We start from the raw sequence: 27573 nt of genomic DNA, 5'->3' as shown, positions 1-27573 counted from the left end.
ATGAAAAAACCCTGTAGGCTGCCTTGCCTGGCCTACTGTACAAAAAAAAAAAAAAACCCAAAAAAATCCACCTAACAACTCTTAAATTACTGGGGGGTGTTTCCCCATCAGGAAGACCCTTTTACTTGTTTAGAGAACTTGTCACTGCCTCACTGCTGTACATGTATGTCACTGGCATCACAGGCAGGATGGAGTGGGCCCTGCTCTCCCAGACTCTGTTTTCTACCATCAGGCTCCTTTCCTCAGCTTAAAGAAACAGCAGCATCATCCTCAAAAATCCTCATTCCCCACCAAAGTGCAGAAACACCAGGAATAAGATCCATTTCAGAGCTCAACTTCTGCTCCTCCCAGGCAACTTAAATAACTGGCAGAGCCATGACTGAGCTTCAGGAGCCTCCGTGGTATCAGGCTCAAATGCAGGAAGGTTACATGAAACCACTGTCCTTTATTGTTGCTTTCTCAGCCAGAAGCCCTCTGGACAGATCATTTTAACGCAAAATATCAGGTCACACAGTGCATGTTTGCAGTCCTGGAGACCAACAGGCTGTTTTCGTTAGGTCTCTCCCTAGTTCTCATAACAAGCAGGCTGAGAAGCTGTCTGGATTTCACTCTTACTGTTTTAACTCTGAATGAAAACAAAGCAAGCCAAAGGGAAACCTGCAAATAAAATTATTGCTACCAAATGTCAGCCATAGGCATGTTAGTCCAGTTAGGAAAGACAGAGCTTTATTCTGCTCCTCCTCACTTTTCAATGGGTTATCTCTAAGACTGAACTAAAATAAGCATCTAGCAAGTTTCCTAACCCAATGCTATAGGAAAGGACCCTGCACTGGATCTCTGGATACTTGCTTCAGGATTCAGTTCTGCCACTGACAATCAAGGTACCCTTGGGAACACTATTTCATCTGTGAGTTCCCTTTTTTCCTCCCTTTTCTCTCTAAAGGGAAGAAATATCCCCCACACTGTGCCACCATGTGTTTACCCAACACTAAGGAGCTCCCCGACATGACTAGAATAGAAGGTATAATGATGATGTGTCAATACTGCAAATCTAAATCAATGAGGTTCAGGCAGATAAAGTTAGAAAAGAGTTTAACCTGAGTACAGTGTGAATTTTAACAGCCTGATTCTACAGAAAAGGTCTTGTTCTGCTGCCAAGTCAGCAATACAACATAGGTCTGAAGTTTCATTTTATGGGGTACCTACAGGGTTGATATTTTTTTTCCTTCTTATCTTAATATACATTTTCTCTCCAAGGGGAGACCAAGGGACATAACAGAACATAAACCCACTGGGAGCCCACCATGTGCTGATGCCCAGGTGTGCCTGGGCTTCGAAAGCTCTATGCAAATCTATGCCATTAAGGGCCCTGCTGAAATTCCCCCGGGTCAGCAGTAATACTTTATATGTATTCAAGAGCACCACGGAGCTCAGAGAAAATAAACATGCTGAAAAAGCCTTCAGCTGGACAAAGGGAGATGAGGATTCAGCGGGAATATTTATTTTACACCAAAAGCATCAGAGCTTCCATCGATGCTTATTTGTGGATGTAGCAAAATGCCAATTGCAAGAAGCTGCGTCTGAGTTTTAGAGGGACAGACAGACACATAGAGCCTCTATTTTTAGTTTAAAAAACCCTCGAACTTACATTTGCCTAGCAGCAGAAGGAAAATGCCAGAAGTAATGACATTTTTCCTACAGGATTGTTGAAAAGTAGTTTTCTGCTTAGTCCTCCCCCTCTCCCAGAGCCTCTTGATTATCTTCTCAAGGGAAAAGGCAGCAAAACTGCCCTTCAGCTCCCACCAGCTGGTGAGGATGGGTATGAAGGGCCTGTCCTGATTTCTCCTCTCTGTTTTTTTTGGAGGGGTTTTCCCCCACCCTATCAGGAATTCCTTCTCCTTGGCTGTTGCAGGCTGAACATGGGTGTAGAAACCTTGATTTGGGTCTCCATATTTCTATCCCTTGCTCTCTGCAAGTGCCATGGCATCTTTGGTCATTGCAGAAAATGAAGAGTGTTTCATCCTGCTGGACTGTCTCTAGCTGTGAATTTTTAATTAAATAGGTAAATAGTGATGGAGGAAGAAATACCCTTGATCAACAGTGTGCCACTACTTTAAAAAAAAAGGCTTAATAGTAGCTCCCAGCTGCTATTTTATAACCACACTCTGAGATTAGGAGCATTTTTTTCCCCTCTTCTTTCTTTAGGGTCTTCCTTGCTGCTTGATTTAAATCCTTCTGACATTCCACCTATTGTGAGTCCTGTCCTCGGCTGAATAAACTCCCGCCTGCCTTTTGCTCTGACTGCTTCCAGGAAAGGACACCCTGCGCGGTGTTCCCGGGCTTGGAGTCTGGGCGGGGGTGGATTTTTCCTTGATATGTTTAGACGCAAAGCCACAGCTTGTACCCACCTCGAGTCCAACACTCCAGCTGTGTCACAAACATCCTCCTGAAGCCGCGCTGTCAGTTTGCGTTTGCAGGAAGGCTCCAACCCCCACGAGGGGCACCCAACGCTGCGAGTGAGACGCTTCCCGAGCGCCGATGCTCTGCGGTGATGGCAGCGCATCCTCCACGCGAGGGAAGCGGAGCAGAAAAGCTGCTCCTGAGCATCGCGTCTGCCACAGCCGCAGCTGCACCGTGTGCCTCCGCAGCACTGACAGCCACGCGTGAGGCTGGGGGATTTCATACGCTGCGGTTTAAGCTGACATACACTTTCCTCTTGACTGTTTTGAAGTGCTACAACACGCAATCCCAATGCCAGGGAGACCCAAGTGGCTCCATACGTGCTGATGGCTCTCACACCAGAAGAGGAGGGGTAGGGAAGATGGGGGAAAAAATAAATTGTAGTGCTTTATCCTTATTGTTTTCCACCTCGGTAATAAGCTGCCTTTTCTATAAAATTGTCCCTGATTGGCACAATGTGAGGGGATTGTTGAAGTGAGCTACGTGTATCTCTCCAAAGAGGACAAAATATCCAGTGCTTGTCCACGGGGTGGGCTCTGGTGATCCCACCACCATTAGCTCTACTTGTCCTGACAGCAGTCAGCCTTCACCAACAACCTGCCTGCTATTCAGCTGCACCCCAGCTAGCAAAGATTTGGGAGACAAAGATTCATTTTGCCATCAGACACCATGGTCCAGGAGCATCCATGTGGATGGGCTCGGCTGGCTCCACGCAGAAATCAGCTCTCCCCAGCACCGCAGAGATCTCATTTCAAACCTGTCATGGGAAATTTTATCCCATGCCTGGACTTCTTTAGAGGCAAAAATAAATAAGTAAACGTGCCCCACATCCCATTGTCCTTCACCACTGCACATCCTGTGGATTACGAGCTGTGACTGGCATGAAAAACTACATAAAATACAATATGTATTTATGACAACACATGTAGGTGCAAGTGTGTGCACACAGTGCAGATCCAAAGGTTAGAGAGGGATCAAGACCTCTCCCCCCATGAGGTAAGAGGGCTCCAAACAAACACAATATCCAGACTCCCTCCAGACTCCCCCTCCTCATCTCCTTGTCTCCCCCTCAAACCAACTACCCAGTTAAAGCACACATAAGCAGAGCTGGGGATTGCAAGAAATGGTTAATATTCATGATGTGCTTGTCAGAGGCAGAGCACTAGATGAGCACCAGGTACTGGGAATATTACCTTTTGTAATCATTACTTTATTAACATACGACAATCTTATAAAATCTAATCTAAGTGCTTATTTGGCAGGTTCAATAGAAAAGCCTTAATTGGGCTCATTTTAAATATAGCAACAACTGCTTACTCTGCTTTCTAAGAAGGTGTGAGCTTTCCTGGCGACACCTGTGTGCAGCTGACAGCTTGTTAGCAGAGAAGGATGGGGTTTAGGAGTGGATTTTGCTGGCTTGGGGTTTTCCCAGGGTTTGGTTTATTTGGGGATACAGGAAGGGTCGGTAGCATCAGTCACCCAAGGAAGTTTCTTCACTACCCAGATGGGTCCATCCACCCATTGGAGATGGTGCTTCACTACTGAGAGGCCAAAAAAGGACAGGAAGCACCATTTATGTAGTGAGCAGCCCAGTTCTGTGCTTAATTAAAGCTTCCTAATTTGCTGGCAGAGAATCTGCCAGGAGGTTTGACAGCTTTGGCTGTACCTCTTTCATCAGCCACAGCTGCAGCAGTAAATGAGTGGCTCTGTTGAGCCCCAGGAGCTGTCCGGGGTCCCAGCAGGAATGAATGCCTCGCTTGTCCCCTCCAAAGGCTCCACAGCTTCACCTGGTGTTCAAGGGGCTCCTTCCGACCAGCCGGCGCCTTGGAGAAAGGGCCTATTTTAACAGGCCTGGGAGTGACCTAAATACCCACATCTGAGCCACCCTTGAAGGATGGCACTAGAGAGGAAGGCAGGGATTTAAATATCTGGACTCAAAGCCAACTCTTGACAGCTGGAAGCCCTCCCTGCCCGGATTCACCATACAGGAGGTTTGGCTGTAGCAAGGAGACAGAGACTTCCAAGTCCTGCCCATCACTTTGGGTACAGGAAAGGCTCCATCTCCCCTGGACTAGGTGGTCCAGATGGACTGGAGCAGCACATGGCCCTCATCTCATGGCCAGCACATGGGGTGGGGGGATCACTGTCCCAAAAAAGTAAATGCTTGTGTGCTCACCTTGATGTGTGTGCCGTGCAGGCTGGTGGCTCCCTCGCAGCTGCTGATCTTCTCTCCACAGGTCCACCTCTGATTCAGCAGCTCACCCCGAAACTCATTTTCTGGGGAGGGAAAGAGGAACATGGAGTCAGGACCCAGAGTCAGCCCAGCACCCCAACAGCAGCATCAACCAGAGGTGAAAATGCAATAATTATTCCCTGCTTTCTTTAATGGCCATGCAAATCCTCAGGGTCTCCATGCCCCAAGCAGGACCCCACAGTGCCACACCAAGGCCAAGAGCCCCAACCGTGAAGAATTTGAACCCTCAGCCTACCCCAAACCCTGCAGCACTGCTCAGCTCAGTCCTCAGCTGGAAAACACACTATTAACTGGTGGGCTGGGCACCTCGTGTTGCCCATGGCAGCTGGCAGAGGGTTTCTCCCTTTACACTCTCTCCTCTTTCCAGAGGTGAAACTAATTTTCAATCTTTGCCAAAGCAACAGTAAATGGGCATCTCTGCCTGTAGAGAGTTGTCCCCACACAGGTTTCCCTGGCCACTCTCTCTGGCATCAGAATCTGCAGAGTGGGTCATTTCTCACCTTGAAGTTTGTTTTTGGAATGATCTTAAAGACAGGAAAAACAGAGAGAAGGTTCAGACATGCTAAAGGAAACCTGTGGAAGGCGTGTGTTCCCTGTAATAGGTGGCTTCTTTAGGACACCAGCCAAGCAACTTTGGATTTGCTCTGCCACAAAACAGCTTTTAGGAGAGCACACAGAAAATCTCTAGGGAATTGACTCCTCCGCTGCCTGTGCCTGTTCTCCCTCTACAAGATGCTACAGAACAACCAGTAACTCCCACAGCACTCTTGCAAGAATAAGTACATGAAAAAGACTGGAATAATTTGATCCTAAAGATAGTGCCTGAGATAAGTCACTGTGAAAGTCATCTTTATGTATTTGTCCTTAAACAGCTGCTCTGAAGGCAAGAGGGCAGCTGAGGGGACTTTCCTGCATTTTCACGGGAGAATCATCGTGTTAGAGACTCCAAACCCTGTCTGAAACACTGGCCCAAGAAAAGGCACAGGGTTTGGAGGCAAAATTCAGGACTTGCTGAAACGTTTTTCTGCTTTGGAGAAGCTCCGAGGAAAGGGAATGGGGAGGCACAGATGGCCAGGCAGATGATTAAAACCAAGCAAAATGAGGGAAAGAACTGAGAAAGGGACAGAAGAAAGGAGAACAGAAGGGGAAAAATAACAAATAAGAAGAAATAAAGATGTTTCAATAGCACATTCATAGGTCAGTACAGCCTGCCTGCTCATCTGAAGCATTTCCCTGAGCATCCTTCTCCCAAGCAGCACGTTTTAAAGCAGGATGCAGTGGGGTCAGGAACAGAGAGTGGGTTAAACTATAGAAACAATGGATCTCAGATGCCAGATAACCCCAAAGATAGCTTTGAAGATTTTTGAAAATTTGAGAGCTCGTGAGATTCAACTCTGAGGAGAAAAAAATTAGCAACTTGTATGCAGACTCATCCTTTTGGGGCCTGTTTTCTCATGTGTGCCTAAGTCATAGGCTAAGGGTGAATTCTGGAAGCTGCCATGGATTAATCTGCCTCAAAGTGCCAGCTTGTCCTTCCCACAGGCCCCATCCAAACCTCCCGTATTTTCACCCCTTTCAGCAAGAGGGGAAGGGACTGTGTTGGGGCAAGGAGCCACAGCCAGGTTAAAGCTGTGTTGGTCACACAGCTCAGCACCTTCCTGCCTGCTCCAGTCCCTCTGCCCAGCCCAGTTCAGATGGCCAAGGCAGCTCTGTCAACACTGGAATCAGATTTCCTCCACTCCGTGCTGCTTAAATGCATCTGGTCTCCGGAGAGGATCAGCTTGCACTGCTGGCTCTGCCTTTTCCACCTCCCTTCAGATCCTGGGTTCAGCAGAAACAAATCTCACTGCTTATGTGAAGGACATGTCTGTTAACCCCTACCTGGGCCACCCAAGAGGAGCTGGGGGATATTGCCTGAAATATGAGTTTTAGCCCATGGGAAGCAGATCCTGGAGTTAATGGCATATTCTGGGGTCCCCTTCTGGCACCAAACTGGGATAGCCAAAGCTTACAGCTGGGAGCACTTGCATCCACTCCCCCTTGGAAAATAATCTGGATGCTCAGCTGGTATAATGGGTCACTGCCTGGTGTTCACATCCCAAAGAAAATCCACAGCTTTTTCCTACCAACTCCTTTCCTCAGTACCCTCCACCCAGTCAGCTCTGGAGCACACACACTGGAGTCTTAGATGGGCTACTTTTCCCCATCAATATTGATGACAATCCACAACCATCCTCTTCCAAATGATGTTCTTTGCCAAACCTTCAATCTATTTGTCCCCTTCTCTCCTTCTGGATTGTCTACAGAGAAAAGTGTGCTATGAACCAAAGCACTGCAAGTTGTGTACAATCCTGGCACTTAAGAGCAAGTTCTGTAAAACATTTGGGTCACTCTCATCAACCCCAAACAAGAAGATGTGGAAACCTGAGAGGGAGACCACAGCAATTCTGAGTGTTAATCAGACATGTGTGTTTTACTTTCCACTTACAAAGAAAGCATTGATTTTCCAGGAAAAAAAAATTAAACCTTCTAAAGAATGGCAGAAAATTCCCCCAAAAATAAACACAAAAAACCTCATAGGAAGCTTTGGAGTGAGGGTGAATAGCAAATGAGGCAGAATGCTGCAGGAGGGGGCTGCCTGGGTGGTAACCTGCTCCCACACATCCTTACAGTGCCAGGGGAGCCACATTTGCAGCACCACCCTGTCTTCAAAGCTCAGCAGAGGTTGCACCTGCTGCAGTGAAGTGATGGAGTGAGAGGAAGGTTCTGTAGAGAAAAGATGGGGAGTGAAGGCCTCCTTTCCTAATAAGATGCATCACCACATATTTAAAGTGAAAGACTAGGAGAAAAAACTTATCAATCTTCATTTGCTCCCCCAAGTGTGACAAAAGCAAAAGGAAGGGAGAAAGATTTTTCTTCATCTTTGTTCAGGACAATTTTTTACAGGAAAGGTGAATGCTGTGTTAACAAGGCAGCAGCACGCTGAGAACAGGCTGGGTCCTTCAGTGTCCTGCCAGACAATGTGGGCTCACTTCTCAGAGCAGATACAGCAGCAGCGTCAGGAATCAGAGGGAGCATTTTGGTCCCCATCTCTCATGTGAATTGAAATAATTAAAAAACCAATCAAACCCAAATTTTACAACTTCTCTAAGTGGGAGAAGCCACTCCTCGACCCCCACATCCCTCTGCACTGCTGGCTGCCCAGCCCCTGCATTTTATAGAAAAGAGGGAGAGCAACTTTTGACATAGGCAAATAGTGATACGACAAGGGGAAATCATTTTAACCTAAAAGGAGGAGAGATTTAGATTCACTGTTAGGAAGAATTTCTTTATTCTGTGGGTGTGAGGCACTGGCACAGGTTGCCCAGAGAAAATATGGATAGCATATCCCTGGAAGTGTTCAAGGCCAGGTTGAACAGGGCTTGGAGCATCCTACTATAGAGGAAGGTGTCCCTGCTCATGGCAGAGGGGTGGAACAAGATGATATTTAAGGTCCCTTTCAACTGAAATGATTCTGTAATTGTCATTTTGCAGAGCATTGCCCACACACACAGCTCTGTGGCCACCAGCCATGCCTGGAGAACGCCAAGAGCTGAATTTGCTTCCCTGCATGGCCCCAAACCCACGGTGCAGTGAGGGAGGTCCTTTCTCCTGGCAGGAAACAGGAATCAAACTTGATTTAAGGCTTCAGTCTCAGATCCAAACTGCAGCACTGAATCCCCTTGCACAGCCCCCAGGACTCAGCACATGATTGTCCCGTGCTCCTGCCCAACTCTTGCCAAGAAAAGACCCCTCTGAGCTGGTACCCCACAGAGCTCAACCTTCTCACATGCACAGCAGCTCTAAATCAGGGTGCTTTTTTCAAGGGAAATGAAGTAAACCCTCTATAGGGATCAAAATACACTGAGAAGTAGAACCCAAATTCTCTAACAATTCTCCTTCATTGTTCTCCAGTGCCAGAAATGTTGGTCTAACCCCCTCTCAGGGCACAGAAATCCAGTCTCTTTGAGGCAATTATCACTGTTTACTGTGGCACGGCGACGTTCAGTGCTGCAAATTTCACTTCCCAAACACGCATTTAATTTAAGATCTAATACCGGATGTTAATTGTATATTGCACAGTAAACGACTGATCATTAAAACATATTAATTGAGGTTTAACAGCTGTGTAATAGATATTACATCTCATACTTATCAGAAAATATGATTTAATAATCAGTTAAGGTGGGATGTATGGATGGGAGACATAGCATAGCCGCCTAGATTGTGGCTGTTCTTTGTTCACTTGCTGACCTAAAGATACTTTTCTTTATCATGTTTGGAGAGGAGCTGGGCAATCACCAGGCAGATCATAGAACCACAGAATGTTTTGGTTTGGAAAAGAACTTAAAAATCATCTGGTTCTAACCCCCTGCCATCGGCAGGGACACCTTCCACTAGACCAGGCTGCTCCAAGCCCTCTCCAACCTGACCTTGAACACTTCCAGGAATGGGGATGTTGAGCTTTGAAGTTCTCACCTGGTGAGCTTACCTGAACAACTCCCAAAGAGTTTATAATCTCTGTAAAAGGAGAAATGGAGAAGTCGTGAGTTGTTTCCTCCTATAAAGCTGGGGCTGAACTGCAGGGACCTGGCCCCATGACTATGTTTGCATAGCTCAAAGTTTGCTCATGAGCTCACTCTTCCTCATCCCCCTGTCACTCCCAGCCGTGCCCACTCTCTCAAGCACAGAGCCAGAGTGTGCCTTGCTGCACTGCATGGCTGTTCAGAGACCCAACAACTCACTGTATCAATGAGCTGAATTTGTGGTGCCACTACCCCAACAAACACACAATGCTGGCTTAACCCACCCTGCTACCAAACCACATGCTGTGACATCAAAGGTTATGAAATTGTGATGCACACTCTGACCTTTTATTTTCCCCTTACCCAAAGGAAAGGAGGGGGTTGATTTCAATAGGATCAAGCCTTCCTAGTGCTTTCATTGTCAAACAGAGCTCTGCAGCACAGTGTGCATTGCTGATACAGTAAGCAGCCAGCTCAGCACTAGAACAGCTCCAAGGTGTTCAGTGCCAACAGCCAAGCACAGCCCTGCTCAGCTCTGCAAGTCCTGGGGCCACGGGAGAGAGGAGGGGAGCACCAGGGTTTCCATCTGACTGGGCAAAGGGCAAGAGGATGGGTCACTGCTAGCACAGTGCTACTGCTTCTGCATCTCCAGCCACAAGAACCTGCCTCTCTACTTCCAGCAATTCCTGCAGCCCAGGGAGCATCCTCTGCCTCAGCTCCCTCCTCCAACACTGCCTGAAGCACAAATGACTCACATCCTACTTCCCAGCCCTGTGCCACCTCACCCCTTGGCTCATCCTACTTCTGATGCCATCAGCTGCCTCTTCTGCCCAGGCAGCTGTGTCAGCCCCTGTGGTCACCTCAGCCATGCTTTGCCCTGTCATACCTGGCACTTTTAGATGCTTTTGAACTCTTTCTCAAGTCCTTTATGGGAAAAAGAAATCATCCCTTCCCTGTTGCCCTAAGACACAACACGGAGCAACTGGTTTAGTCACAAGATTATTCGAGTTTCCCAAATCCAAGGGAAGAAGCAGGAAAACCTGCTCCCTGAAGAGGGAGCAAAGCCCCCAGGGGTGAGGTTGAATAGCGGGTTCAAGATCTGAACAATTTGCCATGGGATACAGCATCCCCACACCCTGGTGATGGCTGTGCTGCTGTCCTTCACCTGTGGCCCTCTCTCCATCCCTTCCCAGCACCTCTGCACGCCAAGATGAGCTCTAGAAAAGGACCAACATTTCATCCTGTTTCTATTCATCACCCAGCACCACAGGAGCTGGAGCCTTGTGCACCTACAATGCAGGGAAGCAAATGAGGCTGCAGCCTCTCCTCATTAAGAGCAATATTCATGCTCTGGTGTTCATGGCCAGTTAATAAGACTTTTTATTGGAGTCTTTTTTTCTTTTTCTACAAAGTGGCAGCAGCACAGTACACAGCACTGAAGAAGGTATAAAAGAAGATGGTTTTCACCTTCCATCCTTGTACCACTTGTGTACTGCTCAAGAGAGGAACAAAAGCTGTGTGCCCAGAGCAGCACAGCTGTCTGCACAGTGTTCTTAAGTATTGATCAAAAAGATTAAAGAGTGAACATTGTTCAACATCCCATTTTCCCCCAGCTCTATGGGGGAGCTGTCAAAGCACAAAGCTGCTCTGACTGTGGTGAGCAAGGCCACCAACAAGACGTGAAACAAAGCACTGAGATTCTCCACCAGAGAATTCCTTCAGTGTTTCCAAGGCCCAGGGCAGCAGCGGGGCCTGGAAAAGCTCTCAGGCAATGCAGATCCCGCCGCCAAGGCAAGAGCAAGACCTCAGCCATGGACTTCTCTGCCTCCTGCCTTTGCCCTGCCAGACAATAAGTGTGAATGTTCCTACTGCAATTGAAGACAGCTGATTAATTCCTCTCCAAACAAACTTGAGGCTGAATGAAAAGAAAAAATAAAAATATTAAAGAAGAAAATAAAATATCAAGCAAATCCTGGCTTATCACTTCCAAATGATGAGTGCCAGCATCCTTCCCTCTGCCAGACTTATTCACAGCAGGGACCACTCCTGCCACTGGCTTCATCTCCAGCATCCATCCTTTTATGCACACAGAGGGAGCCCTGCCCAGCCACACTCATCTGCCTGTGCCCAGCGTGTGTGCAAACAGGCGTGTGAGGTGTCAGGCTTGCAGGAGAGCATCTCCCAGAAACGTGATGTTGCTTCTTTTTTCTTGCACATTTCCCTCATTCTTTTGTTCTAATTTGGCTTTCCTGGTACTTTCTCTATTCAACAAAAGCCAAATGCAAGCCGCGTCCCTTAATCTCCAGAACAGCAGCTCACTGCTGAGAAAATAATATAGATGTAACTTCCAGCATCACACACTTTCTTTTCCATTTATATGCAAATGACGACCTTTCACCCAAGCTGTCTCAAAGAAGTATTTCCTTAAAAATGCAAATAGCATGTTGCAGGCAGTTACTCTGGCTGAGTCTTTCTTATGTTATTATTATTATTTCTTTTAACCTTACCAGCACTGTAAAACACAACAGCTAAACTGCACCCCAGCAATAATTACTTTTCATACCAAATTGAAAGCCTCTGTGGAGCCGACGTGTCGAAACACCAGCAGGAGAATTCAGAGCAGATAAATTCTTAGAGATGGTTTTGGATCAGCATGTCTTGGGCCAGTGGGAAGGAAGCAGATCCAAGCAGTGTCCTGCTGAAGGACAAGACCTGATGGCTCAGGGTGAGGTTACAAGAGTATCTTTGGTCTTGTAAAACCCTTCTCATGGTGCTGCTGAGGCACAGGAGCCCTCAGGAAGAATAAAACCACCTGTGTAAGCCAGAGGGAGCACAGCAGGCACAAGGAGTGTCCACTGGCAGTGCCAGTGTTGGACATGGATGTCCTTCCCCACCCAAGGTGGCCTGGGAGGATCTTTAGGGCTGTCTGTGCATTTTGAATCTGTTCTGTACAAAGGGGCTCCAGGACAACATTAGGACTCCTGGACCTGAAGATGAACAATGACAAGGGTGGCTGAAGAAGAGCCACAATGAGATGATGCATTCAGAGGATAAAACAAGACTAGAGGATTTCAGCTCCAAGACTCCTCTAGTTCACCTCTATTTCTCCCAGCTGGTGAGAGAAGGGTAAACTCCAGGGAGAGCAGCATAATGCTGCTTCCATCTCCCCCATAGCAGCAGTCACACACCAGCACTGTGTGCATCTCCTCACCTGTGGGGATGGGGATAGGGTTGTCCCGCCCCCCACACTGGTAGCACAAACCCACCCCCAACAAGTTGAAGGGTGAAAGGAGGAATCAGTAGCTGCTAAAACTAAGCCTTCCCTTCCTCACAGCTGCTCTAGGTCCACACAGGGAGGTACTCCAAGCATGGGTGGATGTCAAATAGACTGAGTAGGATGCACTGATCCAGCTCAAGTATTTGACACGCCGCATCCAAACTGCTCTCTCATCAGTTTGGAACCCAAGAGAGAAGAGGAAGAGAGCCCAAGCACTGGGCTGGCAGGGGAGGGTACAAGGCTGCACACTGGGGGGAAGCCAGATATAAAAAAGAAAGGTAATAGATGAGATTCTTTGCATACAGAAATAGCAAGGGAGAAAAGCCAGCTAAAGACAACCTTCCTGGGACAGGGCAGCACAGCATTCAGCTCAGTATCTGCTTCTGATCAGCAAATACAGATTTCCACAGCATGTAGTGAGAGTAGAAGTAATAGGGCAAATATGAACTGCTTTTTCCTCTGTGATTTTAGTCACCCATAGACTTAGCTGAGTTTCTTCTGGACTCCAAACCTCTGGAGATGCCCCAGTGGTGATTGTTACAGTCCAATTGAATTTGAATCTGCTGTGGGACCTTATCCTCAGCTCTGTAGATTCTGGGTAAAATCAGAACTGCAAAAGACTCACAAAAGCTGAAAACAAAACCCCCACATTGTTTCTGCCCAAAGTTGGCCCAAGTTGGTCACACAGAGCTGTTTGAGGGACACAAAACCTCTTGGCCTCAGCACAGGACTGGAGGTTTTCCTCAAGTAGGTGGATTTCTGGCCAGGATTTCTACCACATGTGACACCAGGTCAGGCAGAAGAGCAAGAAGCTGCCTGGAAGAGCCAGGGAAGGGGCTGGCAGTGCCTCTGACGCAAAGTTAGATGACTAAATGGGCTACTTCCCAGCTGCCAGCTTGTCTTTATGATATTAAGCCTTTCCTCTCTGCTGCCATATAAGAAGTGAAAAGCTGACACGTAAGCGTGTGTCATATGGAGTCAGAGAGACAGAAGCAATAAGGCATAAAAGGAGGTGAGATCATCACGCAGCAACAACTCCCCTGGGGCACAAGGCAGCTTTGCTCAGCGCCCACTGGCTCTCAGCCCCCACCAGCATCCCCTCTCATGCCATGGGCTCAGCACACTCAAAACAAAGCCCATTCCCTCTGCAAGGCCCTCAGACCATGGGCACACATGGGGTGCCCCACTGCCCACTATGAAATGAGGCAATTAACAGCTTTTGAAGGGTCAGCTTAATAAACAGGAGTCTCCAGTGCAGCATGTGGCTCTGCCAGCCAGAGCGTCACAGCCCCCAGGATTATTGCTGCTGAATGGGGTGGCTGCTGTGCACCATTTGCCTGAAAAGGAGAATCATCAAATATGTTAAGTTTATAGCCCTGCTGGCACTGCTCTGAGCACTCCTGCAGGCTCTGTGTAATTGAAATTAAATAGAGACGAGTGATACCTTTCTGTCCTTCCTATAGCCTTTGCTTGCTTGGGAATATGACTCAGGGACAACAGGGAGGAGGGAAGAGGCAGCAGCTGGGCACTGCTCTCAGAGCAGATTTTATCCCCAGTTCCAGTCACTGGCACAGGCTGAGCCCACTGTGCTGCACTGGTTTTCTCCCAGTACTGAAACAGGAGAACGGAAAGCCCACAGTTCCTCATACCCCACAAGTCAGAAATGTTTCTCTCCTCCAAATCATTTTCTCACAGTCCTCCCCTTTCCAACAGGGAGTCCTTGCTGTCCTCAGCACCGCTCACTGCTCAGAGGGTGAGAGCAGCAGGAGCAGCCAACCTGGCAGAGCCACCTCCCTCCCCAGCAGCCGGGAAAGCCACTCCATGATGGGAGGGAGCCGAAAGTTTCTGGGGAGAGAGGAGCTGACAACCCTGTGCTCTGTGAGACACTGCAGGCAGAGGCAACTGTTTTGAATGTCATTCTTTTTTAAAGCAACAACATTGCTCCCAGGCACTTTTTTTTTAAAACATTTTTTTTTTAATAAAAAAGGAGCAGCTCTCTCCAGAAGGCTATTAATCCTCTCCTGTCACTTGTGTTCTTGGAGAGCGCATTTCTCTGGGTAAAAGCAGCAAGTTGCTCACTGACTAATTACATCAAAATATTGAGGGCAACAAACAAACCTTTAACTCCACTTGCCAGAAGCTCGCTTGATGCAAAGCTTCAGAATTATGGAAGACAAACGTATGCAAAAGCAGGAGAAGCTGGAACTCCAGACATGCTTATGGCAACATCAGCTCTCAGAGGGATGAACTAACTGCCCCTCTGCAGAGCCTCTCAAGTTGGGCTAACTTTGGTCAAGAAAACTCTACCTGGAATCTCACCCACCCAATGATTTTTGTGTCCTACAAATAAAGATTTTTTTTTCCCTTCACAGGGAAGGAAATTAATTTCTTTTCCTCTCACTTCCACACAGGCACCTGGATTTTGGGTAGGGCAAAGACCAAACAGACATACCCCAGGCATGCTTATTAAGGCTTCCCTTAGAAGGCAGATTTTGGCTTAAATCAGGCCCAGCAGCACAGCTGAGCAGCCTCCACTTGGGACACAATGTCACAGATCCACCCCTTCCCTGCTCCAAAACTTTCACTGGACTTTCAGCCAATAGGGGTTTAGCTTTGATTTAAATCCTTTCCCATCACCCTGAATTGCCCCATACAGCCAAAACAGGAAAAGTCAGTGATGAAAGAGGAAAGCCTAATTCTGCATTTAAGTGTTAACCTTAGGTGCTTCCAAGGTTTGGATGTCCAAGAGCTCAAAGAGATGACTTAAATGCCCCAAACTCAGGCCTCCCAGTCAGCCATTGCCTTCCAACCCCCAGTGCTGCCTCTCCCAGACTGGAGAGCACCAAAGGCAGGGAAAGGCTCCAGCTCTGAAATGTGGGTTAACCAAAGGCAGCTGCAGGGGATGCTCCTCTGCACTATGTGGGTGTTTTTAAACACCCACAAACCTTAACCAGCCACCTTCAGGAGGCAGTGACAAGCACAAGTTATTCAACACCAAATTGTTGGTTTCAAGGGGTTGTTTAAAAAAAAATGAAAGTGCTTAGAGTGTCACCTATAGATTTTTCCAGCAATACCTTGGTTTTTAAATACTGTGTGCATAAAAGCTCCTCCAGAGCCATCTCTTGTACCTTCTAATAATATTCACCAGGGGATCCTCCTAATGTGGGGTTTGAATTCATTGGTGCTGAATACACCTGACTCTTGACTTGCAGAGAGTGCTCATGTAAGTGTGCCCGTGAGCTGCAGTTCAGAGAAATGATTACAGTCCTCAGCATCCATCAGAAAGATTCTGATTGCACCCACGAGGAGCAAAAGGCTTCCCCAAAACTGGCACACACCTGACCTACAGATACTGTCCTAGGGAGAGCCACATGCTTGCCAAACAGTTTCAAGCAATGAAACGAAGAAACCCGAGTCCCTACTGCAGTTTATATTTAATTAGAGGAAAGGCAGCTTACGCAGCAGTTTCAGAAACATATTGTCTTACAGCATATTGGATATTTGTATCTTAACAGCTCAACATCGATTTCTTTTATGTAAAGGAAGAGGGGGGAAGAGCACTGCGTGCCCTAAGTTGTGTAAGCTCCAAAGAGACGCCTGTACCGCTTGGATTAATGTTTAGAGTAATCAAAGGCGTGAGCTCATGTATTATGGATGGGAACGAGAGTTTTCAGTCTTCTGCAGAAAGGAATCTCCAGCGTTTGGTATTTTGTTAGCAGCCTGGCACCATATGGCTCTCCCCTGCTGATATTCTTTCACACCAGAACTTTATGTTCAGATGCTTTAGTTAATATTTTACCCAGCAAGCATAAACAAGATGCAAAGATTGCAGTCGACAGCAACCTTCTCTTAAACCAGATACCCACATTTAGAGTGAAGGTTTCTTTCAGTGAGTACTTTACCGAACACATGCCTGGCTTTATTTTTTCCTTAGGGGTCCAAGCTGGGCCATTTACTTTAACTACCTTCCCATCAAACAAAACACCAGCAGCAAGCCCAAGAAGGACATTCTCACTCCCTCCCTACTGTTTTCTGGATGGTCCAAGGCAGCACTGGATGAGTGCAGGTGATACACACATGCCAGTTGTATTTGTGTACAATTTAAGGCTGTATCTCTGTTTCTGTATCACTGCAGCCTCAATTTTATCTTGGAAAGACAGAGTTTTCCCTTCTCCCCTCCTGAGGCAGGGACAGAGACTCAGGCAAAACTCCCAGCCTGCAGAGAAGCTCCACCCAAGCACCAACACCCTAAACTGACCAAGACCAACAATATGGTGCATCCAACTTGATGACCAAGATTTGTGTTTTCCCCCTACCCTGAACCAAGTTAGGCCCAGAATCACTTTGCAAAACTGCAGCTTTGAGCTTTGGCTCTAAATATTACACTTAGATTCCCCCCCATGCACTCCCACCCTCCAATATTCTTATTAGCCTTTAATATTCTTAAAACAAATAGGACCTAACAGATGTCTTTTCAGCCTGCACTCTTATTAATGAGAATATTGTAAGAATGGAAATCAGGTCACAAATGTTTAATACTTTGTTTAAAAAGTCTTCAGCTTCTTTAAAGAGTTCCACTAATCCCAACATGACAGATGTACAAGGCAGTTTTGCTTGGGGCAGATTAAAATTCTCGCTCTGATTTGCTCTTTCATTTGGTCTGATTAAAATAACATTGCGATTTTTTTAATGTGCTGACTTCAAAATAAAAAAAGGAAAGAATAAAAAGTGACCACTAAAGGCCAGCATGATCACAATAAAAGCAAATTTATTGTTGTCAAGATAAAAAAAGGCAAGAGAAAAGGAACAGGGGCACAGCCAGCTCATACCCAGGTTAGCATTAAAGCTCTGTTTTAAAGATGAAAGGGGAACCTTTCCAAACTATGTTTTTCCATTTGAAAGTGTTTATTAATCTATTCTCTCTGAAGCAAAAAGTTCAATGAAAGACAAAGATCAAAAGTATTTTAATTTAGGTGAAAATTATTTTTTCCTCCTTTTTTTTCCCCTAAACCAAACCAAACTGAAAAGCAGAGTGTTGCAGAGCATGGCTCTTCAGTATTCTGCCTGGAGTCTGAGATCTGCTGAAACAGCCCAGCTAGTAGGACAAGATGATATCAGCCATCCTTTCCTCAACCAAACTATGTTGGGAATTCCCTATTTCCTTTCCCGATTTCCCTTCACACAAGACCACCCTTCCCTGCACAAGCTTTCTCAGCTAAGTTCATTTCTTGCTGCTATAAAACACACCAGGCATTGGAGTCACATACAAATGTGTGAGTGGCACTTGGTACACCAGGATGCTCTGATGGGAGCAGCAGAGGAGCAGTGTGGTGGGATGGAGCTCCAGCCATGCTCCCAGACTTTATCCTCTTCCCACACTCAGCTGTAAACAAGCCAGAACCACATCTGCCGTTTTTTTTGTTGCATCTGCCCCAAACCAGCCACAGCTCCCAGTGCTGGGTCCATCCAGGGCACTGCTGGACCAGTTTCCTGCCTCATCCAAGGCTCACATAACATGAAGGGAGGCATGGCTTTAGAAAGCAGCCAGTGCTGATCAGAATACAGCCCCTCAGAGGGCAAATTCCAGCTTAAAGAGACCAAGATTACACACCAAGGTCCCAGGCTGTTAGTCTGGACCTTTCCATCCCCTCCTGCAAACCCACAGCAAAGCCTCACAGAAGCATTGTGGGAATGAACAACCTCAACAATAGAAAACCAGTAGTTTTGTGTTGCATATTTGGCCATTTTTCCTTACAACTCCAGCTTGTGCCTTCTCTAAAAGAGTCCATAGCAAATATGCAATGTTAAAAGTTCTTGAGGTTCTATTCCATTTTGGTGGGGTTTAACATCTACTGTCTTTAAACATACATGTGCCACACATGTTCGTGCCCCTGAGGTGTCTTCACCTCAGCACCCACCTCCAGCTATTCCCAGGGCAGAAACCACCTCCTTCCCATGCAAGATATTGTGGGAAAGCAGCTCAGGGAAGCTGAGGTGTTTTGAGGCATTTCTTCACCCCAGAAACTTTTCACAGCCTGTGCTTTTCACCCCACTTTTCTATTCACACAATGGTTCTCCTCTCTAAGGACTGGGGTATGGATCAGATTTCTGCTTTACAAAGGTAAACAGCCTCAGAAGTGATACAGAATGTTTTACAATGGGAAGTTTCACACAATCCATCTTTAAAGATGTCAGAGACACGAGTGGACTCTGCACCACACACTCAGGGACACCATCATATGAACACAGGTGGTGGAGTTATTCTATGTAGAAACCAGTAAAACCCAGGAAAAAAAGCAGAAGAGGTGGGGGGAAAGGTAGAAAGAAAGGTTTCCTGACAACAACTTCTGCCCTGTCAAAGCTCCAGAAATACATGGACCGAGAGGCTGTATGGCAATTAATCCCAGACTGATAATCCCTTTCACACCACTGCTCTAGGGCTGGATCCCCAAAAGCCAAATAAACCTGGAGTCTGGGACCACCTCAGCCTCCCTCCTGTGTGTCAGCATACACAGGCAGGGAGCCAACAACATCTGCACAGCAAATAACCCAGAGAGGGGATTTGCTGGAGGAAGAAAAGAAACACACAGTGGTGTATTCCCAGCTCTGAAAGTTTTTGCAGTGTGGATCCTCCATGCTCAGCTCCCATGTATGAGAAAGAGGAACAGCTATAAAGGGGTAACAGGAGATGCCTTTTGTTATTAAGGGAAGAGTTCTAGCAACTAAACTGCACAATTTACAACTGCAAAAATAAGCCCTTCCATTTACAAACTGACATACACACACAAAGTGAAGGGGAGAGCGGGTCCTGTCCCGCACTTTGCCATTAAACTCTCACTTCTGACTTCCCAGCGGTAGGGCGATGCTTCCCCGCCTCTCCCTCCCCTTCCCACGCCTCACTTCATGTCTTCTGGGAAGCCCAGCCCAGCCGTCGCTCCAGCCTTTACTGTAAACCTGCCGCTTCCCCTTCCTTGCTCTGCTCTCGGGGGGCAGAGGGTCCCCCCAAAGTTTCGAATGGGGTGGCAGCATCCCTTAAAAAACAAGCCCCCACCTCGAGGGTGCTAAAAGAAGAGCTCTACCCCTTACCGGAGCTAGAGACCATTTTGCATTGATTTTGGGGATTCGGGAGTATAACCTCACCTGCCCTCCTCAAGCCCTGATGCAAAACTATGGTGGGATTTCAGGGAGAGAGAAGTTTATGTTCCTGAGCTCTAAAGCTGTGTCATTCAGCCTGTTCCGTGTGTATTGCTGACTTAGGGTGCACCGCTCCCTCCAAAGCCCAAGAAGAGCAGCGCGTCCCATCCAGAAACCAAGTTCGGAGGCAGCACCCCAAACCCGAGCCTTCCGGGGCGGGAGGATAGGGGAAGTTTAGCATTGTCAGCTAAAATGGCAGCTGCTCTGACGCCGAACTACGTCTTGCGAAGTCAGCCCTGCCCTCATCATCATCATCTGACTGCCGGGAACCACGGCCGCCCCGCTCCGGTTCCCGGCGCTCTGCGGGACGGGGCGGAGGAGAGGAGGATCCCGGGCTTCGCCTGCCCCTGCCCATCCCCAGCTCCCAGTTTGGGGCTCCGAGTTGTTGGGGACAGTCCCGGCCCGCTGGGCGAGTCACCGGCTGGAGGGCACCTGGGCTCGTTGCGCCCCCCCGCCTTGCCCGCACCCCAGCCCGGGGCAATACACGGGTATAGCCCAGCTCTCTAAAACAAGAGCCGGGGGATGTGGGGAGGCAGCCGCCACAACCATCGGGCTGCTCTTCCTCTGCTCCGTGTCGCACCTGCCCTGGAGGGACAAGACTGATTCCCGAGGCAAAGGGCCCAGACACGGAGTACATCGGTTCGAAGGGGAGTGGAGGTGGGCAAAGAAAAGGGGAGGTTTGGGCTCTTCAGTGGAAGGGGTTCTGGCCCACTTCCAGCCCCGGATTTGCCCAAAGCGGATGAGGCATCCCCGTCCCAAAGCCGCCCTTGGCAATACTTTAAGTACCGTCCTGCAGCGGGACGTTCCTGCAGCCGGGCCAAGCCCCGAGAGTCCCCTTTGCAGAGGTTCCTGGAAGTGGGGGGCTGAATTTCTGGCTTTCCTACAATGTCCCCGCTGCTCCCCCTCCTCCTGAGAGTTGCCGCGGGCTGGCGGTGACCCTGCGGGGGAATGGGGTGAGGATTCATGGCCCCTTCCTGGGGACTGAGCAGGGGGCAAGCAGGACTGTCCGCTCAGTCCCCTCCGCGACGGCACACCCGGGATGTCGCCACCCTCGACCGCGGCCGCTCCCTCCCGACGGGACGGTACTGCCTCTGTAACTGCACCTCGGGACAGAGCCGGACCTGCCTCTCCGGGCTGCACGGACCCCAACTCCGCCAGGACACAGGGAGCAACTCCCACCTGCTTTCTTGGAAGAGAAAACCCCAACTTTCTGGAGTTTTCCTACTCTTTATGCGGAGGGGATCCCACGGAACCACAACAACACTTGAGAAAAAAAAAAGATAAAGGAATAAAAAAGGAAACCCAAGTTTTCCTTGCTCTTCTCGAGACAGGAGAGGAAGGGGAGGGCAGGCAGTTTTGAAGGAGCCAAAGGGGACAAGTTGTACCCAGGTTTCCCGGCCGCAGCAGCCGGCGCTGGTTTGTGCTTTACAACACGCGCCTGCTCCAATCTGCGCCGCTCGGGAACAATAAACAGGATCATACAAAGAAGTGGAAAGGCGGCATCTTTGCTTCTGGTTTCTATGACAGCATCAGAGAGAGACAAACCAACTATAAACTCTAATTCCTAGATTCCTCCTCCCCCCGCTCCAAACTCCCTTTTGTCTGCCATTAATTAAAGTGGCCATATGGAAAAGGCTGATAATAACAGCAGATGAGCCAACGAGAGAGAGGGGGAAATAAAGAAAAATAACTAAAAGTAGGGGCAGGGCGATGACGAGGCTTTAGCTGGGGCATTTTGCACTTGTCTTCAGCGGCTGCTCGGAACGAGGGGTGTCAACAATAGCAGCAGAAGAGCGGCTGCCCTCGCACCCCTGCCCAGCCGGCCCGGGGAGGGGGCAGAGGGCAGCCTGCCCCCTCCCCTGCCCGGCTCCGGTGAGGCTGGCATGCCCCAAGCCTCCTACTCCCAGAGGGCTGATCTCCACGACCTGCCCCTTTGTATGGGAAAGCCTTGGAGGGTGCTGAGCCCCCCTTTTGTGGCCGCCTCCCCGAAGAGGGTCGGTCCTACCCGCCGGCAAACTGCGCCCCAAACTCAGCCTAACTCGCCGGGGTCGATCGCGGCGCAAGCACATCCTCAGGCACCAGCCCCCTGCCCCTCGCTCCCTCCCTAAATTACCCACGAAACAACAGCAGCAACAAACTTTGCTAAAATTGATAAAGAGATTAGCCAAGCAAAGCCTCTTCCGAGCAAGCTAAAAATAAGAACACACAGATTTCTGCCGTGGTCAACGTAGAGAGAAATCCACAAACATGGCACACTTCCCTTGTGCCTCGCTGCTATAAATAGAGAACTCTAAAGTAAGCAATATTTTGAAAGAAGAGGGTGCAGGGGAAAGGGGGGGGAAAAAAGGAGAAAAAAATAAAGTCTGGCAGTGCCAGGAGCGAGCAGCCGCCTGTGAGCAGAGAGGGCACCCCCCAGCCCTCCGCGCCCGCGTCCCCAAACGAGGGGTCCGCGGAGCTCCCCAACGCCCCAGGAGTGCGGAGCTGCGGACTTGGGTTGGAGTTTTTGCAGGAAGGGGGCTGGGGGTGTGCGGGGAGCCCGGGGAGGGACGCGCGGAGCCCCAGTCCCGCGCCGCGGGCGCGCCCGGCCGTCAGCACCTCCGAGAGCTCCGCGGCCGCGGGGCCGCCGCCGCCGGCGCAAACTCCTCCCGGCGCCCGGGAGCGTCTTCTGCTAACACCTCCCTCCGGATAAACATCCACCGATCTCGCGGTTCACAAACCCGGCAAGCATCCTCTTCCAAAAATATTCAGAAAGTTTCCCGGCTGAATGCGACGTTGTGCCTTTTTTTTTTTTTAATATATTTCCTCCTTTCTCATCTTACTCAACCTCTCTTCAGTCAGAAGCATAACATGTCCACTAGCGTCTCGCATCCGGCGAGAGAGTGAGCGAGCAAAGATGGACCTAGGAGCATGATGATCATCATAAAAATCCCCTCGGTTCTCCAGTGCAATTTTCAAAACAACAACCCAGCCTTCGTGCTGTAAAGGCGAAACGCCTGCGTCTGTTTACATCAACTGTGTGCTCCGAAAGCCTTTCCCCTCTGTCTCAATCCAAGGGAAGGGGAGGGGAAGGAAAAAAAAAAAGAAGAGGGGAAAAAAAAAGAAAAGAAAAAAAGCCAGCATTATCTGCCTTTGTCAGCGAAAGAACATAATATTGACTTACCTTTCCCCACAGCTATTGTCTGCCCCTTTACAAAATGACATCACGGAAACCAATCATGAAATTTGCATGGGGGAGGTTGTGGGGGGAGAGTTCTTGGAGGGCAGCCCACTTCCCTAGACCAGTAACACGCGTGTAAGACGGGTTGTTGGTTTCAATTAAATATCTGATACTCCTTAGTGTGTGAACTCTTAAGCCTGCTAAAGGCAATGTCTCATTTACTTAATGACCGCTCTCATTAATGGAAATGGCACAGAGGGGGCTTGCTGCGCCTTCCCTTTGTAAATACACTACCCATGAACCCTTGGGGTTGCAATATATCTGTTTACTCTCTGAGGTGAAATAAATTTACAGTATAGCATCAAAGAGAGCGAGCGAGAGAGATGGAGCTGCTGCCTTGAGTGCACAGAGAGTTGGGGCTCTCCCAGCACTGCCAGCCCCTCTCTCCTCGCGCTCCCCCCTCCCCAAGACCCAGCAGAAGGTGAATGATTTTACCCGAGCTGATTCATAATTAATATGCACGAGGCTCGGGGCTCCTTTGATAGCAGCAACACAAAAGGACGGCGAGTGCGACAAGCGCCGTGCCGTGTCCCCCCCGCGCATCCCGAAGCGTGGTACGGCCCAATAATTCCTAATAGCAGCAAGCAGCGAGTGACAGATGCCCTGGGTTAGCACAGCTCCAGCGAAAGTACTTTACAATATTTATTGGTGGTTAGGAAGATGACCTATCACCATAAAGAACAGACTAGGAAATTTATCGCCTCTATGAACCTGGAAGTGTTGTGTATTAGCTGATATACATATTCAAAACTGAGTGCTTAAAAGGTGTATAAATATTTTATTTTTTTTCCTCCCCCTAAAAAAATAATAATGACACAACGCATTCCCAGCAGACAACGTCTCACTCCGGGAAGGAGCGATCATGGCTCAGGTGGTTACATTCTGGACTTTGTGATGGGAAGAACATAAGGGAAAGTTCTAAAAGAAAACAGTGATTAAAATAGTTTGGAGAGTGTAGATAAGTGAGAAAAGTGCATGTTCCTGCATTATGCATCTTGTCCTCCGAGAAAGAGTCACACTTTCCAGGAGTAAGCATCATTTTTCCTTGAAAATGCTTGTTTGGTGAAGATGTAGCCACCCCGGGAGGAGAATGTCATCTCCGAGCTGGAGGGAGGGAGGCTCTGGGGAGAGACCCCGGCACTGTGTGGTAGGAAGGGCATTAGCACATCCCATCCCTGCTCCCGCACAGACCGGAGCATTAGCACTTAGATTGCAACTTCTGGGAGATAGCGATGGGAAACACAGGCAGGCTACAGCCCCACAGGGCGTGTGGGTGGGGGCACTTTTCCCATTCCCCTCGTGCCATCCCCAGCATCACCAAGGCAATTAAGGCTTTACTGTCATCTTAATGAAGACTTCCAAAAAAATGCGGGAGCCCACAAATATACAGAAACCCCAGGAGTCCTTAGAGAGCTGAGTGAGCAGAGGTAGAGCCTGGCAAGGAAAGCTGAATCCTGTTGGGAATGCACTTTCGTGTGGGAAACTCCAGCTCCAGCTGGTCAATTTAGGTGCAGGCAGGAGCAGGAACAGCCTCATCAGCTGCCCAAAGCCAGACACCTGCCTGGCAGCACAGGCTTGAGTGGGCACTGCTGACCTTACAGGGCCCGTGGCAGGAGTGATTTGACTTCCCATCTTAGGCATTTTATTGAGGAGTGAGTGACAGAAATACTAATTTTGAGCTGTCGAGGTTGCTTTGGAGATTCTTACCATGCCCATTTCCATGGCTTGCCAGCCTGATGTGCTCCTAAACCATTAACATAAAGGAGATATTCAGCAGAGAGTACTCCTGAAAAGCTGTTTTCTATCTCCTTTGGACACACCATGAAGACAGGGATATTTTACATCCTAAACCTTTGGCATTCAGAAATTCTATTAAACTCTTATCTGCAGGCAGCAGGCCTGGTGCTACACTGCATCTCCATTGTTCTGCACCCGCGATAGAATCAAAGGGAGGGCTGGGTGGACTCCGCTCCTCTGTGCTCACAATGCTGCCTGCTCCTCTCCCCCGTTATTTCATTTAGAGACGTAATGCTAAAACTTGAGAAACAAAAGCACAATAGATCGGCTGGAAGGCAGGAGGGAAGTGTGTTTACTTGTATGTGCTTCCACATAGATTGGTGCACACGCACACTGCACGGATATGAGCACACACATGTGCCTCTCCAAGCGTTAAGAGATGAATTTTATTATTGCTGTTGTTGCATTTATTAACATGCAACGCACCTAGAAGCCCTAAGGCGGCTGACAGCTTTGATACCACTCTACTAAGCTCTGGCTTGCAAGAGGGTGTTTGGCTTTTCTTTGTTCCCAAACTCGCCAGACTTCCCTCTCTTTCCTCTGCCATCCAAACCTCCCAAAATTTCCCCAAACACTGCAAAAAAGAGGCACCTTCCCTGGAGTTTCTCATCACCATCAACTTCAGCAGCGGCAGAAATTCCCATCTCGCAACCCCCCAAACCCCTCCCTACCCCCTGCAAACCTTCGTCTCAGGCCAACACCCGCTCACCCCACGCTGGGGGAGCCCGCAGGGGAACGCGAGGCCACGCGTGGGCTCCAGCGCGGCGATGGGTCAGCACCACGGACAGCTCCGCCCGCTCCCACTGTAGCGCAGTTTCGACCTTTCTAAAGCATTTTTCAACCTTTTTTTTCCCCTCCCTTATGGTCTTTCCCCCCAGTCCCCCCTCAGTCTCTTCAGAGTCACTTTACATCTGTTTTCAGAGAGGAGATAATTATCGTGTGTTTCCAGGTCTGAAAGAGCTGTTGCTTCCCTAAAGGGAGCTCTGCAGCAGAGAGGTATAAAATAAATGTTCCTGTATTTTCATCTTCAGGGTGTTGAGGGGCTCCGAGGGTCCCTGCCTGCACAGCCAAACCCAGAGGGGATTTTTACAAGTAAATTCCCTTCCCTGCCACTTTGAAAAATCTTACTATGCTCTTATTTTCAGATCATGCTCTTCAAGTTTGAAATGATTTAAAATAAAACTCCATTTGTCTGTGTAAACACAGACACAAACCCACCGCGCTCAGTTCTATTGACTTCTTTAAGTCTGTTTCAAAGAAAATTACATCTCAAACTTTATGCATTTGTAATTGGCACCAACTTCTCCGGTTACCAGCTGGGGGTGAAAGATTTTTTTTTCCTTGTTTCTTTCTGAAAGCTTCTATGCAGATGGGCTGGCTGCCTTAATGCCTCAGACTACAATTAGTGCTGTTGTATGCCGAATAGAAATGGCCAGCATTAATATTGTACGTGGAACAGCTGAAGGGTTGCGGAGAAACCTGCCCACTACAGGCCCCTGGCAGATGGAACAACATGCACAGGCACAAAAAAACTTTTAATAACCCTTTGCTCGCTCTCCAGAGCGCCCCTTCTCCCCGATTTGGGCGGTTCCTTCCCGAAGAGGCAATGCCTTTGTCTAACCCAGACCTACAGCTCCTTTCTCCCTGAAGAACAACAATTGGAGCAATCACCATCTTTTGCAAAAGGCACCTCACATTGTCCCAAAACTTCCTCCTTTGTGCCTCAGCTAATGCAGGCACTGAAACACACACACAGGATGAAGCAGCACCAACTAACTTTTTATTTAAATAACATCCCCCTCGCCCCTTTATCATCCAACAATGTGCAAGAGCGGGGGAAAAGCCACAAAGCCAAATCAAACCAACCACCACCCCCACCCCCTTCCCCAGCAGAACTGTGAGCAGAAGCCGCAGAAAACAGGATTTTCTTCTCACCCCCCTCCCCTTCGCTCCTCGTCCTTTGTAATTAGGTGCAACCCTCGGCAGCGCGGACAAAGCCCCGCCGGTGCCTCGGAGCGGCAGCACCGGGGGCCGCAAACCCCCCTCACCTGAGCCCGGAACCAAGCGAGGAGGGGTGGGAGGTGACACCCGCACCTCGCTTGCTAAACGCAAACACGGAAAACTTGCGCTCCGAAATATACTCGGCAAACTCTACCACGACAAAGGGAAGGCAAACAAGACAACGAAGGACGGGGTAATTTGTGGGTCCGCGATCCTCCCTCCTGCCGGCAACCAAGCCCCTTTGCCAAGGCGTGACTTAAGCAGAATTAAGCAACTCAAGTGTTTTCGAGGAGAAACGGCGTAGACACACTAAGGAACACCCTCCCTACGCTCACACCCCACCCCTCCCATCCGCCGGCGAACGGCTACGAACCGAGGAAAGTCCCGCAGAGCTTCATCCTTGCCGGGTGGCGGTGGCTGCCTGGCCCGGGGCGGCTGGGGGAGCGGGCGCAGAGTTGCCCGGGGTTACTCCATCATCCCTGGGAAAAGTTCCCATCCGGAGCAAAAACTTATGGGCGGTGGCGGCCAATGGGGCCGCGCCGCAAAATCCCCGCAGCGCACTCGGCGGCCAATCCGGTCCCCCCCGCCCCCGCCCCGGGGGCGCGCACCCTCCTTCACTGCCCCCTCCGGGCTGGGAGGTGGGGGGAGCTGGGGAAGGGGACCCGTCCTCCCCAGCGGGCGGGGGCTCCGCGCTTCCCTCCTGCCTGTAATTAGGAGAGGGATGAAGTGATGACATGCACATCCCAGTGGAAGGGTGGGTGGGGGCAAAGCATCCTCAGGGACTACAGTCATGGACTCCAGTCCAGAC

At 49.0% G+C, this 27573-nt stretch overlaps 1 protein-coding gene across 7 annotated transcripts in view; it reads right to left on the bottom strand.

Annotated features, from left to right (window-relative positions):
- Positions 1–27214, bottom strand: part of MYT1 (myelin transcription factor 1) — a 62846-nt gene extending 35632 nt beyond the window's left edge. For 4 of the 7 annotated variants that reach the window (XR_011699345.1, XM_071573023.1, XM_071573024.1 and 1 more), the window contains exons 1-2: positions 27139–27214; positions 4637–4737 (exon numbers count right to left, since the gene is read on the bottom strand). Coding sequence is in view for 3 of the 7 variants with exons in the window: in XM_071573023.1 (XP_071429124.1) it covers positions 4637–4737; positions 27139–27163 (126 nt within the window). In the remaining 4 variants the exon portion in view is untranslated. Of the gene's footprint in view, positions 1–4636; positions 4738–20929; positions 20941–22345; positions 22882–22910; positions 23089–27138 lie in introns of those variants that run through there. The other 3 variants (XM_071573027.1, XM_071573026.1, XM_071573028.1) reach the window with 3 other exon arrangements.
- Between the last annotated feature and the right edge of the window lie 359 nt (positions 27215–27573).

Source organism: Pithys albifrons, chromosome 18 (assembly GCF_047495875.1).
Source record: "Pithys albifrons albifrons isolate INPA30051 chromosome 18, PitAlb_v1, whole genome shotgun sequence".
NCBI classification, from domain to species: domain Eukaryota; kingdom Metazoa; phylum Chordata; class Aves; order Passeriformes; family Thamnophilidae; genus Pithys; species Pithys albifrons.
The sequence above is the reverse complement of the archived record's forward strand: the minus strand, read 5'-3'. Positions and strand labels throughout refer to the sequence as shown.